At 37.0% G+C, this 15,432-nt stretch overlaps 1 protein-coding gene across 1 annotated transcript; it reads left to right on the top strand.

The window, feature by feature from the left end:
* LOC139740647 (uncharacterized) lies at positions 1–8,125 on the top strand. Its single transcript, XM_071651224.1, has 3 exons — positions 1–97; positions 3,489–3,719; positions 8,058–8,125. Exons 1-3 carry the CDS (start codon positions 85–87, stop codon positions 8,123–8,125), a joined length of 312 nt encoding a protein of 103 aa, XP_071507325.1. The 5' UTR covers positions 1–84.
* Positions 8,126–15,432: the final 7,307 nt, after the last annotated feature.

The following is a 15,432-nucleotide window of genomic DNA, read 5'->3' as shown; positions in this document are numbered from 1 at the left end:
TTTTTTGTTTTATTACCCCGTGCTGTACCACTGAGATTTATACAGAGTGACGAGTCATTTTCTCAACACGCTCTCATTTCCACCATGCACGGCTTAGGTAAGTGCACACCAACTCACTTTCATGGTTGCTGTAGATACGTGCCTCTCTCCGTATAATGTGTTGGGAGCTGACTAGGGACCTCATCATCCGGGGTCATCCCACAAGACCGGCACCCACGAGTCATATAGCCCATGAGTTCGACACTATATAGGTAAATAAAGCCCATGAGTTCGACACTAGGCAAAAACAGCCCACGAGTTCGACAGATACAACACGGGACTTAATGTGTCGGTCTCGTGGGCCTTGTTAGCTTAGTGTCAAACTTATGGGCTGTATGACTCGTGAGCTGTATGATTCGTGGGTGTTGGTCTCATGACGTGCACCCCATCCTCTGATAATGGCGGAACAGATTAAAAAAACAAATTTAATACTGCGTTCACATTACTGTATTGGGATCAGTGATGGCTATCATGTCATAACAATTGTGTTGATTAAGTTTGATTGCAAATTAACAATTTATCTGTTGCATTAAGCGGTAGAGTTTAAACCTAATGAGACCTCTTATGCATTGATCATAACTCCGTACCACAAAATTGATAAACCATTTAAAAATCGAAATTACTGGAAATTTTATTCTAAAGATAAACCGCTTTGGATAACCTCTTTCACGAACTTCCATAAGTACATACAATCACAGATAAGGTCGTACAAAAAGACTTGAAGCCTAACGGTCGGTGCTACATAATATCTCCGATACCTGCAGAGTATGTATTAAGAGGTTAATGGTGAAGACTAGCACTGTCTATTATGTCGCTATTCCATATTTTTTCTATAACAAAATTGCGGACATTAACCTTGAACTGCAAAATGGAAAGTGGTATTCGTAATTTACAGTACAATAATGGAATAAAACAAAATTCATCCAATATCAACTTTTGAGTGAAATATATTCAACCCTTTCTCTCAATACAGCTATGGTTGTTTTTTATTGTATTTTTTCAATCAATTACTTAATTGGCCTGACATGATTGGGCTGAATTTCTGAGAACTTATGTACTTTATGATAGTTTATCCTGATTATGCACTCAGTGTACTCAATCTCCGCCAATAAAGATGGTTCCCTGCAGGCGCGGATCCAGGAATTCCGTAAGGGGGAGGCGCCTTTACAAAATCCCCATTTTCTCTTTTTATTTATTTTTTTTTTAGAGGAGGCGCAAGCACGGTACACCCCCTCTGGATCCGACACTGCCCTGTATCTCCAATCTTTTCTTTTTCAAGAACTTCATTCGAAGTGTTTCCTCCGCTAGTGTACTTTCAGTCTGAAACGTACTGTATTTTGTCTTCAGTTTATACGTTTAACTAATATTTATATAATATTGGATGGCCTTGAGGTTAATACAAGGAAATATTGGACGAGCTATGCACAAATATTGGACGAGTCGAAGACGAGCTCAATATTTTGCTTAGCGAGTCTAATATTTCCTTGTTTTGACCGAAATAGGACATCCAAGATTATCATTATTATCCTACAGAGGATTTTAGCAAAGAATATTTTCACTTACCCTTTCTGTCTCTGAGTGCTGTATGGTCTCCTACTGTACTTGATCCTGACATGGGGTATGGTACACTCTTCAGTGCAAGTTAATCCACTTCATTCCCAGATAAAACAGTGATCTATGTATTTTGATTTACATTCCAAAGGAAACTTAGATCAACGTTGAACCCGGCCAAACCAACCATGTTCTTGTATCCGAGATCTGAGACACAATTCACGTCACATCTACCGTAGATCGTGAAAGATCGAATTAACATATAACGTAACATGCATGCAAATGCAAGGGGCGGCCGGCTATATGTATTTGTATATCGCGGGCCGGCTATCTAGCAGTAGCGCTGAGTTGATCGATCGTCGCCTGCACAACAAACCTAAATCTAATTTCCTGTTACGAAAGTGATATTTTGAAAAATTGTATGAAAAACAATTTTAACTAATTAATATATGATTTTTTTGTGTGTGTACAAACACAGAAAAAACGATATCTTAGTTAATTCGTGATTGACCAATCACAGATGTTTTTACTTCATATTTCGGGTCATCTCGTATATCTCAACCAATCACGGTGCAGTTTATAAAAACTTTGGGGAATCCCCCTCTTGCCGTCCAATATTTTAGATATTGGTCGCCTCGGCAAAAAATATTGGTCGAGTTCAACAAACTTTCTAAGTGGGTCGGAGGTTATGAGGTGCGTCGACAAAATAATACGTGTATTTGGGCTCTAAAAATCCTCTGTATGGATAATAATACATGATAATGTGTAATGATATTAGTTATTCATAGAATTATCCTTATCACCTACACTTTATTCAATTTTGTTAAATGTATTGAAGATAGGATGCAGAAATAAAACTGAACCGGAACCGATCTGGTCATCTGAGAGTTGATGTGATAAATAAAATGCTTTTCACAACTACTGTCGATTTTTTTTTTTTAGTTCAGAGATAGTTCTGAACGATTCTTATTTAGTAAGTGTATCATATTTCAAATTTATTGGTATCATTGAAGATAATAAACTCTCTTAGAAAATACATATTGATCACTTTTGTAAAATCATGGACGTCATGAACAGACTGAAATTTCATATCCTTCAAAAGCCATTATTTATGCTATTCTCCTCTTTGATATTGCCTAACCTTAATCATAACCTTAGCTTTGGCAATACTCATCAGACGCCCCTGAATACAGTGCTGTTTGCAGCAAAAGAAAGCTCTCCGTGTTATTTGTTACTCTCCCATACGTTGACATACAAATTTATTGTTTGCTTCTAATAAGTTATTAAAAATGAAAGAGTTTTTTTTTATTTAAGTTAGGATAATTCATGTACATGTATAATAATAATTTACTCCCGTCTATTTTTGATTCCATGCTTCTAAAAAGTCAATCATTCCAGAATTATCCCACTCATTGCTCCAAAGAGTTTCACTTACCACTTATTCGAACGATTTTAGCTAAGAATAATCTATTCATACTGAACAAATGACTGGAATTCCCTGAATCATAACATGAAACTGCTCCTAACGTACTCATTAGTGGGGGCGCTGTGGCATAATGGATAAGACTCCGACTCCCAATTTAAGGACCCGAGTTAGATTCAAAGTTTTCCGTTTATCGTGTTCCAAAGTAACGAGAATAATTTCTTTTTTTTTTCTCCCATAAAAGTGTAAAAACAACTTTTACCTGATAAGATTACAAACAACAGTGTACCACAGTTCTCCCTCAATAAATAATGAAGTAAACTATAAAATGTAAATCTTCTTTGGGTGACGGAAGAAGTAAATATGTATTATTATATGCAACATGCACAATTGAAAAGAACAGTCTCACTTAGAGTCGAAAGATTTGTGAAATAATTACAGTATATAGGGGATTTCATATCCTTTTCATCTGCAGTGGTTTTACTGGCGATAAGCTACATGGCAGCATTTTCGACAGACGCAACAGAAGCGCAGATGCATCGCAAGAAAATCATTATTGGCAGGAGAAACGGACCGGAACAGCTCCCCCTATGGTCAGAAAACAGCAACACCAGGTCGTTCTCCATGTATGACCTGGACGGCGATGGGTTCCTCTCACAGCGTGAGTTCTACAGCCTGCCGCTTTGCCGAGATCCCCCGCCATGTGGTAAGGGAGCTGTTGGGAATGAGTGAGTGTGTCCGAAAAAATACCCCCATTCCACGGAGATTTTCTCTCATCGGTCACTCACCGGGAGCAAAGTTTACCGCTTCCAGCCACCCACCGAACTGCATCCCGTGTCCGATAAATCCGACTTGTGTTGGTCGACTCTCAGGCCAGTGTCATACATTCATGTCGGGCTGTGATGAGAAGAAATCTCTGTGGAATGGAGGTATTAGAGACAATGTAAGTACCTCAATTAGTTAACTGGACACCTTTTAATTCTTGTCATGTTTTGTCAAGATCGCAAAATTAAAGATGGCTTTCGACGTCACGTTGTCCAGATCAAGAATATTAATGAATCAAATGAAAATCTTACCATTGGGACATCTTATTTCTCAAAAACACTGAACAGACATTGACAACAAGTACAGATCATAAATAGACAAGCGAAACAGAAAATTAGGACAGTTTGAAAGACGTATGTTCATGTAGTATGGCTTGATTGGCACGTGGACATATTCGTTTTGGTCACATAATAAATAACACGGAGACGTCTCGTCATGTTACTAAAGTTCATGTTCGCGAAAAGTCGCTCAGTCTTGAAGGAGCTCCTTTTCTTTTGAATTTCTTTGCACAAGATACATCAAACAAACTGTTCCTTGATGCAGGGGCTGATCCAGGAATTCCATAAAGATGGTACGCCTTTACAAAATTGAAGGGGGCGCACGCGCCCCCTCTGTCCTTTTTATTTCTTTTGTTTTCCCAAAAAATGAAAATAAAGGGGGGCGGCCCGGTGCTCCTCCCCCTTTTTTTTATTTATTTTTTCTTACTCTTTTTCATGTAAAAGGCCGCCGTCAGAGGTACATTGTATAAAGATACGCTAATATCACCTCAGGGGCGGCGCAGCTGTGGGGGCCGTGGGGGCTCGGCCCCCCCCACTTTTTGTTCACCATACAAAGGAACACATAAGGTGTCATCACTTTGGGCCCCCACACTTTTTTCAACCCGGAAGTACGTAAGAAGCACTAAAATGGGAGGGGAGAGAGTGAGCTGAGGACCTTTTTTGTTTGTTTTTTTTTTGTTTTTATTTTTTTGCTTGTCAACTGAAGAAACCCGGAAGTGGACGGGGAGAGATGAGCTGAGGACCTTTTTTTCTTTTTCTCTTTTTTTTTTTTTTTGCTTGTCAGCTGAAGAAACCCGGAAGTGGACGGGGACGGGGAGAGATGAGCTGAGGACCTTTTTTTTTTTTTTTTTTTGCTTGTTAGCTCATGAAACCCGGAAGTGAGCCCCCACACTTTTGAAAACAGTGCGCCGGCCCTGTACCTTTAAGAAATTCAATGGGTACATTGTGAAAATTGCCATTAAAAAACATACACAGTTTTGTTATTCTTGTGTAGGTCCCATAGCACCATGGAAAGGTAAACAAGCATGAAAACAGGGATAGAAAACACAAAGGCCTCCAAGAAGAACTAATCATCTAGTAAGGAAAAAAATAATGACGTGTGTTTGAAAGAGACCGAGAGAAAACGAGAGACCGATGGCGCGAAAGAACAGGCGGGAACATAATAACAAAATCAGGCTGAAAATGTCATATGATGAGTGACATGATTCCAGTGCAAGTGTTCCGTGGAAATCTCAACATTGCCTTCACCCCATAACCGCATTAAACTCCCACATATACTTATTTCTCAAGGTTAAGTACCAAGGATGTTCTCTCATTGTCATTGCAAGGAAAATATCGATAGTATCAATGACCGCTTCTTGGAAAGGCCATCATTTGAAAATTGTGTGAGCGATTGCAATTTTATGTTCAAAACAGTTTCAACTGTACGAACTCGGAATGCGCGAGTGCCACAGATTCTACTACGCATGTATGTTGTCAGTGGCGTATCTAGGGAAAACGGCGCCCGGGGCAAGCGCGAAAATTGCGCCCGTAATTTCAGAAAAAGACTATTGTTCAACCCCAACCCCATCCCGGTAGGGACTTTAAGCAAAGTCCACATGATATGCTTTTCAAGCCCTTAAAAGGGGTCTTTTGAGGGTGATTTAAATGTAATGAATTTTGATAAATTTTGGCGAGCGAGCGCAGCGAGCGAGCCGAAAATTTGTGTATTTCAGCTGACAAAACATGGAATTCTTGTCATTTTTTGTTACCAAATCTTACAATTCTAATCAAGATAGTGACGGCCTTATAGATAACGATTTATCTATACCAACAAACTGAGTACTTTAAAAAATATTCTAAATCAGAGGGGCATTTCATGAAGCATTTTGTCCGACAACTTGTCGGACAAAATTTGCTTTCAGCCAATCAGAAGCAAGGATTTCAGTAGCTTTTAACAGTTTGTCAGACGAAATATCTGACGAATTGCTTCATGAAATGCCCCCCCCCCCCCATGTACACGCGAGTGAGCCGAAATTTGTATATTTCTGCGTCATCATCACGTTTTGTTTCTTATCTCCTTTTTAATTTTGATAAATTTTGGCGAGCGAGCGCAGCGAGCGAGCCGAAAATTTTTGTATTTCAGCTTACAAAACATGGAACTCTTGTCATTTTTTGCTTATCAAATCTTACAATTCTAATCAAGATACAATGTATAGTGACGGTCTTATAGATAACAATTTTTACCAACAAACTGAAGACTTGAAAAAATACTCTGAATTAGTACGAGCGAGTGAGCCGAAATTTGTATATTTCCGCGTCATCATCACGTTTTGTTCTTATCTCCTTTTTGTTTTGATAAATTTTGGCGAGCGAGCGCAGCGAGCGAGCCGAAAATTTTTGTATTTCAGCTTACAAAACATGGAACTCTTGTCATTTTTTGCTTATCAAATCTTACAATTCTAATCAAGATACAATGTATAGTGACGGTCTTATAGATAACAATTTTTACCAACAAACTGAAGACTTGAAAAAATACTCTGAATTAGTACGAGCGAGTGAGCCGAAATTTGTATATTTCCGCGTCATCATCACGTTTTGTTCTTATCTCCTTTTTGTTTTGATAAATTTTGGCGAGCGAGCGCAGCGAGCGAGCCGAAAATTTTTGTATTTCAGCTTACAAAACATGGAACTCTTGTCATTTTTTGCTTATCAAATCTTACAATTCTAATCAAGATATAGTGACGGCCTTATAGATAACGATTTTTACCAACAAACTGAGGGCTTGAAGAAATACTCTAAATTAGTACGAGCGAGTGAGCCGAAATTTGTATATTTCCACGTCATCATTACGTTTTGTTCTTATCTTGTTTGATTTTTTTGGCGCCCCCCCCCCCGTATGTTCGAAACCGTTGGCGCCTTCTTTTGATCCAATTGGCGATCGCTTCAGAACGAAAGAAATTGCAGCCGCTGCTCAGTGAAACATTTTGCCTGCTAAATATAAAATGACATGTGTGAACACAATAGAAATGGTCATTTTGTCCGCTTCATCATCACATTTTGTTCTTACCTTCTTCTTCTATATAAAATTTAGAGAGCGAGCGCAGCGAGCGAGCCGAAAATTGTATTTCAGCTTACATAACATGGAATTCTTGTGTGAACACAATAAACATTGTCATTTTGTCCGAGTCATCGTTATGTTTTGTTTTTATCTTTTTTTGATTTGGTTTTCTGCCCCCCCCCCTTCCGGTGAGTTTCTTCTTCTTCTTCTTCTTTTCTTTTTTCTTTTTTTTTTCTTTTTTTCTTCGTTTTTTTTTTCTTCTTCTTCGTTTTTTTTTCTTCTTCTTCGTTTTTTTTTTGCGCCCCCAAGGAGTGGCGCCCGGGGCACGTGCCCCCCTTGCCCCCCCCCCCCCTAGATACGCCACTGTATGTTGTCTTCCTAACATGATATACGAAAATTTCATTACGTATTGCCAGCTGCACTTCCGTATACTAGTAGGATGAAAAAAAAGTGGTAGCGTTGACTGCTTTTAAAGCGCTCTCTAGTTATAGATAATGTGCCGGGCTAATTTTGAGCTAGCTTATTGTTCTTAAATACAATTGCAACAGTGTTATACAACGGCTGTTTATATGTACGTTGTCTTTCTATTACGTTGAATTTCAAATTTATCATCTTACCAGCTTGTCTATTCCTGATATTCCCTTTCCTGAATAAAACTGCACAACTGTTAGATGACTGTTAGACTTGAAATCAGCCTGCCGAGTAGTGAGTGGCACACGCTGTCTCATTGACATGAAAACAAACTTACAGCTTTCACCATGATTGTCAGTAACTTTTCTCTGATGCTCATCTCTGTTTCAAGTAAACTAAAGTCCTGTATGTGTTTATGCGTTGACGTCAACGTTTCTTTGAAACTAGCTATGATAATAGAAGAGTCTTCTCCTCAATCTTTAACGTACAGATCTGACGATGTTGGCCGAGGAACTTAAAGACGAACTGAAGACAGAGCAAAGTGACTGGAGACGATAGAGAGAGGGCGCCCTCACAGTATTCATTGCCACCTGATACAATCCTTCTCGCATCGCGTCATTTCCAAAGAAAAGACACTTGAAATGAAATACGCGTTTCAATAGCTGTCACCGTAAATATAAAAGGAGCGCATTTCATCAAGTGTTTTGTCGATGATTTTTACTGACAAATTTCCTCTCAGCCGATCAGATGCGAGGATTTTCAGAAGCTTAAAAAGCAGGTGTCAGTGATTGACAAGTTTCGTAAACGCTGCCAAGGTCTTAACTTCTCCAGAAATGCTGAACGTTAGTTCTTTTTTTTAATGGCTAATTAAAGCATGTACAAGATTTCACCAAGCAAAGATGGAAACTGGTACACCACCAAATTAATAATTACAAGGCAGGAGTTAATTTGGGAGTATTGTAAACAAAACAAATACAGTGTACTGATTTCTATGTTGTTGTTGTTGTTGTTGTTGTTGGTTTTTTCTTTTCTTTTCTTTTTTTTTTTTTGCTTTTTTTTGCGGGCAATAAAACTTGACATATCTTCAGATTGATCATAGAGCGGAAAAGAAAATCAAAATCTATTTCAAATGTTTTTCGAACTTTTTTTTAAAAAGCAATTCCTGCCTGTAGTCACTGATGAAAAAGAAATATGCGGTTTATCACTTCTGTTGGCTTAAATGGTCCTGTTTGTATTCAAACCATAATTATGTTTGTTACACGTTTTGAGTTATTTTGTCAATGTACAGCTGTGTGCATTGGCTCGTTTTCAATGCTATAGAACTGAAGAAAAACAATCCTTGATTGCAATATGTTATAAGTTCTTAAATTGTTCTGTCATAGTTTCGATTTGTTTTGATCGACTGTAACTTGTGAGTAACAAACTTGGTCTGTAAAAATGTATTCTTACCAGCAAGATGAAGTCATGCAAATCAGCCACTCTGCAATGTACACTTTTGGCTCTTTAAATGATTGTACTTGATGCGTAAGCAAATTCCTTTAATGCTATGACTAACAAAAAATGATGAGTGCTATTGCCTTTAGAATGCATAGCACTTTAATAGAATTTCTTTCATGACATATTACATAGAACGCTATATAAACAATATAAAGTCATAATGTGAAGAGTTGTTCGCAAAACGAGCTAAGCGCCTTTTTTTTTCAAACATTTTGAAAGGTGGAACAAAATAAGACCTCTCCAGTGATACCTCACTTGTTGCATAACAAGGGAAGTTCTTTAAGTTATGATTAAAACTGTCCAATGTTATTTTTTTGTTTGTTTTAGCAGGTTTGATAGCGAATGTTTTAACCTGACAAGAATGGACTTAATTCGTTTTGCAATTAACTCTTCATTATATACATATATATATATGTATATATATATATATATATATATATATATATATGAAGAGTTTGTTCGCTAAAACCGGTAAGTCCATTTTTGAAGATTTCGAAGTACGGTCTCGGTCATAAAGTACAAAATAATACCTTTTGAATGACATATTGGTCCCTACATGTAAAGGTACATTTTTGAAGTTGTGGTAAAAAAAAAAAAAAATATATTTTCTCATTATTCTCTTTATTTTTCCTGACCTTTAATCGCAAATATCTTCATTTGGCAAATATGGACTTATCGGTTTTTGCGAACAAACTCTTCATACATATATAGATATACACACATATCTGATATGCCTTTTTGCTGCCCTGAATTATGTCTTTTTCTCCATTCAAATATCTTGTTATTGTAGGTTATACAGTGTACAAGGATAAGAAACTGTTTCCTTTCTTTTGTGGAAATAAAGTTTTTCAGAAATGATTGATCTCATGAATAAATATTGTTGACAAGAATGACAGCTGATATTTATATATTACTGTTGATGATTCCACTTTTTTTGAGCTCTGTTTGTGCTTTAAATGATGAATTGGATACGTTTGTCGATGATTAGTGATACTGACTATTCAGACTTACAAAACCAACATGCAAACACACTAACAAAGACAGTCTGTTCCTGTAAACAAAGTGTTTAACATATTAATGTTTACAACAAAATAACGTATCTTCCTTGTCATCAATATTGTCGTGTTTTATCGCCCACTTACCCGAAGAGGATGTGGAAGACTTGCTTGTGCGTGAGTTTGTTTGAGCGTGCGCATGCGTGGGTGTGTTTACAAGATGATTTTCCCAGGATGTAGAACCAAGACTCTCTTCCAGCAAAGGGCTCCTTACTTTGTTTTTAAAGTCAATCGAATCCAACTCCGTACCTTTCTCTCTTCTGACCTTCATCAGGATTGGTTGATGGTGGATTGGGCTTGGCGATTGCGTCTGTTTGGTGATGCTCGCCCCGCACCGTACACGTTTCCTGTTGATGAAGGTGTAAATGAATTTAAAAAAAAGAAGGACCGGATGGGCTTGGTGAATAAACAACGTCTAACCCATGATTTGTATGTATGATTATATGTCGAGTACACTCCTCTACCAGTAATCAGTCTTCTGCTGCAACCACATCGGCAGACATTTTTGGATTTTGTTGGAATATCTCACAAGAGATGAGAGGAGATAATACATGTATTGCACTTAAGCGACTTGTTGACCTAGACCGTCCCTGATGACCGCGAAATCTTTATGAATAGTTAATATAATGTCCACTCATGATGTCTCACGTAGATAGGAATAGAAGAAGGCAATGGCACGTACTATGACCCTTTTCTGCGGCAAATCAAGTTTGATCACTAAAGTCAGAAATACCTGGACTGAAACTCGTCGGTCAAAAAAAAAAAAACAAACTAAAAAACTTACCCAGTAAAAGAGATGAAGACTGTGTCGTACATGTGGAGGTCGCCAAGGTAATTAAGCACCTATGGATTTACCTATTTTTATAGTTCAGATTTATTTCATTTTTTTCCTTTTTATCACCTTATTTCTAAATAGGACCAATATAGAAAAGGCCAAGATAAATGACGGGAAACTAAAGCAATTACTGGATGAAGCCTTATTCATCTAATGTGTTCAATCTTCTTCAATATCCTTCTAGGCTGCGGGCGTACAACTTGTCGGAAATGGCTTCTCGTCCTTACAAAATGGCCGTCATCCGGTCAAAGTGTATCAAATGTATTTTTCAGAGAAACCAGCTTGAGGGAAGTGAGTAAGCAACAATCCAGGATTTCCACCCATGCACAGATCTCGGTGTGATATTGATTAACATTTTTCCTTGATATCCACATCATTACCACCGGAGGGAAGAAAAATCGAAGAACCTAATATCTGAAAGAGCTCTCCTTTGTTTGTGTATCGTGTTTTAAGAAATATAAATTGAATGACTGCAGTATACATTGAATCTCATGACGCGGTCAGTAGTAGATGTTGTACAATATTTTCATTTTCCTTTCAAAAACTAAAGACAAACACAGTATACAGCATTTCAGAAAGGGGAAAAAACAGGACTGGATACTTAGTAATCCTTTAAATTTTCCCTTTAATATTTTCCCATTAATATTCCCTTTAATATTCCCTTAAATATTTTCACTGATCCTTTCTTCCCCGAGGGGCCCACACTCTACCAGCTTTGTCTTTTCAGTGGGTCCTTCCGTTTTTCGCCATATGTATACATTGAAATTTCACTTTATTTCAATTTACTTCAGGCATTATAATGTATCGTTACTGTAAGTATACAAGTACTGTTTTACTCTGTTAAACTCACCTTGTTTTCTTGATACGATTTCTATTACTGAAGAAAGAGTGATGTATGTTATATATGTTATTTCTTATTGTCGAAAAACGGAATAAACTTGAATTTGAAACTTGAATTTGAATTTGAATTTAATGTGAAGACCACAAACCTATATTTTTCTCCCTGTCATAGGCAAATTGTCAGTTAGATCGCATTGTGCTGTGGCTTAGACATGAGGGGAACAATTTCACTTTCCACTTACCCTTCATGAAACCGTGTATGATACATTGTAGTGTATTTTCTCCGCGGCAGTGTTAATTTTACCTTGATACTGTTAATATCCTGAATGTAACTGGCATTTTTCTGTATCATGGCGGAAACTTGAGATCAGAAGATATTCTAGACAAGATAACACTGATCGACATGTATCCACTGCTCTTCGGGGAGGGGGGGGGGGGGGGGGGGGATAACCTTCCGTTGAGTTCAACAATCGGAAAAGTGAAGTTCATCTGCCTTGGAGACCAACATTATAGAGGACGCCCTCTGTGGCACTGATATTTATATTGCGGGTGTGAAAGTGAGAGTGTTCTAGCTTGTCATTTCTGCAAAATATCATATCGATCGCTAATTATTCATTGTCGAAACAGGAAGAGTAGGTGGTTATTTATCACAGGGTCATCTAAGCTCACGTTTTCGACCACGTTCTGGCTACTGTTCATTGAAGCTTATATGATTTATTTCTTTTGTTACCAAAGACTTAGTATACAAACTCGTTTGTTACTATCAACTATTGCAAGTTGTGCTTGTTCAAATTGCAGTATCATTTACACATGTTTGACACCCTTTTAAATGAAGCTACAATTTTACACGAGATAATGTCACGCGACATGTAATACTTCCCCCCCCCCCCCCCCCTTTGTCAGCAGGGAGGATATAACTCGAGCAAAGCACTCACATGCCTGCACAGAACGACCAGATAGCATGGTCCTGGGCTTAAATTTTGAGTAGACTGCAAAAACTCCCTCTACGGTAGAGTTGCATCATGCAATTCTACTTGTCTCGATTCACCTTTCTGTTTTACCTATGCGCCGATGGCATGCGACAATTTCAAAGTTTGCACGTGTTTTGCTTGATACTTGCTTGACCTTTTATTAAAAGGTCAAGCAAGTATTAAGCAAAACACGTGCAAACTTAAACAGAGAAGACATATAATGAGCAGCTAGATCACAGTAACCGGATTTGCTTTTATTCATTATGTGTTTGTGTTCATCAAATCACCTTTTGGTATCAATATAGCCTATGTTTGTTAGCATCTGTCTTTTTTTTCAGTTTTATGCATTCATATACTCTCTATGTTACAATGTAATCGTATGTGTAATTCAGCCTTTTGACACTGAGATATGAATACCTTGACAAAACACTATAATGTACGGAGATGGTTTGAAAATAACAAGAAATTGCTTACTCATGCAAAGTCTTTTACTTTAGCCAGAGATATACAAAATAATATAAACCCTCAAAGCATTCTGCAAACCCTCATCCGATTAATCCTAGCTACATAATGTATCCTTCTGACATGGTCCACTGTCATGTTTACTGTCTGCCCCTTTTTTCTCCAGTCTTCAAGCTAGTCTCATCTCTAGACTGTATTCTTTCTCAGCCTGAGTATATCTCTTAGCGGAGGCCCCATATATTAATATCTCTAACTCCTTTACTTATTTTCTCTAAAATACATCAAACCTTTCCTCCGATGTTGTGATGTCATCACTGATGTGACGAATACTGGCAGAAGATTTTGCTTGCCATAAGTCACTAACAATAATTCTGCATCTGCATTTAGTTTGTGACATTTTATATCTTAAAACAATCAAAGCGAATGGATAGAACAATCCCAAAGAGCAACATTTTCACCGATTTGTAGATGACGCGCACATGTCAACATCACCTCATGTACTTGGAAAAAAAAAAGTTTCCATCCGCGCTATACTCTTGATGGCGGGGGTGTGTAGCAACGTGATTTCATATTCAATGGAATTACATTATCATCCTGGGTGGAACGCCGGGGGTCATAAAAACCTCATTGCACGACCTACATTATGGTATTATGATAAGCGAAAAAGCATGTAATCAAAGGTTTTTCGATGAATACATTACTGCTCGTGATTTCACAGGCATTCTCAAAACGTGCTTCTGCTACAGACATGAACCAAAAAGTACACTCATTGCAGCACCTACCTTCTTGCTCTCAAAGTCTAGCAGACGACATTCAAAGAAACTTATATGGTACGCATGATGTCAAGTCACTCCTGATATCGTTCACCCAACAACGTACTACCAAGATGTATAAACAGGTGTAGTGTGGTAAAGACTAACGAGTTACAGACTTTGGTAGTTCTTCCAGAGTCTTCTTAGATTTGACATTTTGAAGTCTTACATTTCTGCTGCCTTTTCGTAGGGCATCACACTCATTGATTTTAATTTGTCAATTCAATTCAATTCAATTCAATTCAATTCAATTCAATTAAATTCAATTCAATTCAATTTTATTTCCATTTCCATTGAATAAACAGAAAAAATATATACAATACATTTACAGAACAAATTTATAACAGTTTCAAAGAAAACGTACAAGTGGTCACGAGTAACAACAGAATTTCGTTTCTAAGGTATATACCTAATACAAAGATTAGAATGGAAATGGAGGGTCCCACTTAAAAAGCAAAGCTTGTAGGGTATGGGACCCTCAAAAAATACGTACACAAAGTCAAAGAAACCAATGTCAACTGACATGAAATTAACTTAGGAAGGGGAAAAAAGAAGAAGAAAAGAACAAAAAAAGAACAAAAAAGGGGGAAATGAGACTATGGTACAACACGCGCCATCGTGGACACAAGCATACTGTACTTCATGATTAAAATGCAATAACAAAACAATACAACGCTCCCTGGTTTGAAATTGCGATTGATTGGGTGCATATGCCGGTATGAATGCATAGGAACGGATATAAGAAAAAAAGAGAAAGAGAATAGACTCACTGTTACTGGTACAATAAAATAAATATCTGAGGTAAACTTATGTAAATGTCATTTAAATTGACATTCATATACCTTTTCAGATCTCTGCGCCTGTGTCAGGATCTTTTTTTTTTCTTGCACGTATACCTAATCGAGTAAGACACACACATACGCAGACACAAACATATATATATATATATATATATATATATATATATATATATATATATATATATATATATATACATATATATATACACACATTATATATATATATATATATATATATATGTATATATATATACACACACATTATATATATATATATATATATATATATATATATATGTATATATGAAGAGTTTGTTTGCAAAAACCGATAAGTCCAAATTTTAAGATTTTGAAGTACGGTTTCTGTCATAAAGTACAAAATAATACCTTTTAAATGATATATTGGTCACTACATATAAAGGTATATTTTTGAAGTTATGGTCAAAAGAAGCAAAAATGTTCTTATTATTCTCCTTATTTTTCTTGACCTTTAATCGCGAATATCTCCATTTCACAGATATGAACTTATCGGTTTTTGCAAACAAACTCTTCATATGTACATATATATATATATATATATATAATCATATAAC

The sequence above is a fragment of the Diadema antillarum genome, unplaced genomic scaffold, assembly GCF_040938485.1.
Source record: "Diadema antillarum isolate AM-2024a unplaced genomic scaffold, OU_Dant_1.0 seq00000871_RagTag, whole genome shotgun sequence".
Taxonomy (NCBI): domain Eukaryota; kingdom Metazoa; phylum Echinodermata; class Echinoidea; order Diadematoida; family Diadematidae; genus Diadema; species Diadema antillarum.
Note: the sequence above shows the minus strand (reverse complement) of the source record. Positions and strands in the feature narration are given on the sequence as shown.

What these genes read in the sequence shown, in the direction of transcription:
- LOC139740647 (XM_071651224.1), top strand. An exon ending in CCGAGATCCCCCGCCATGTG is followed by an intron (nt 3,720 to 8,057) that starts GTAAGGGAGCTG and finishes TTTAACGTACAG; the next exon opens with ATCTGACGATGTTGGCCGAG.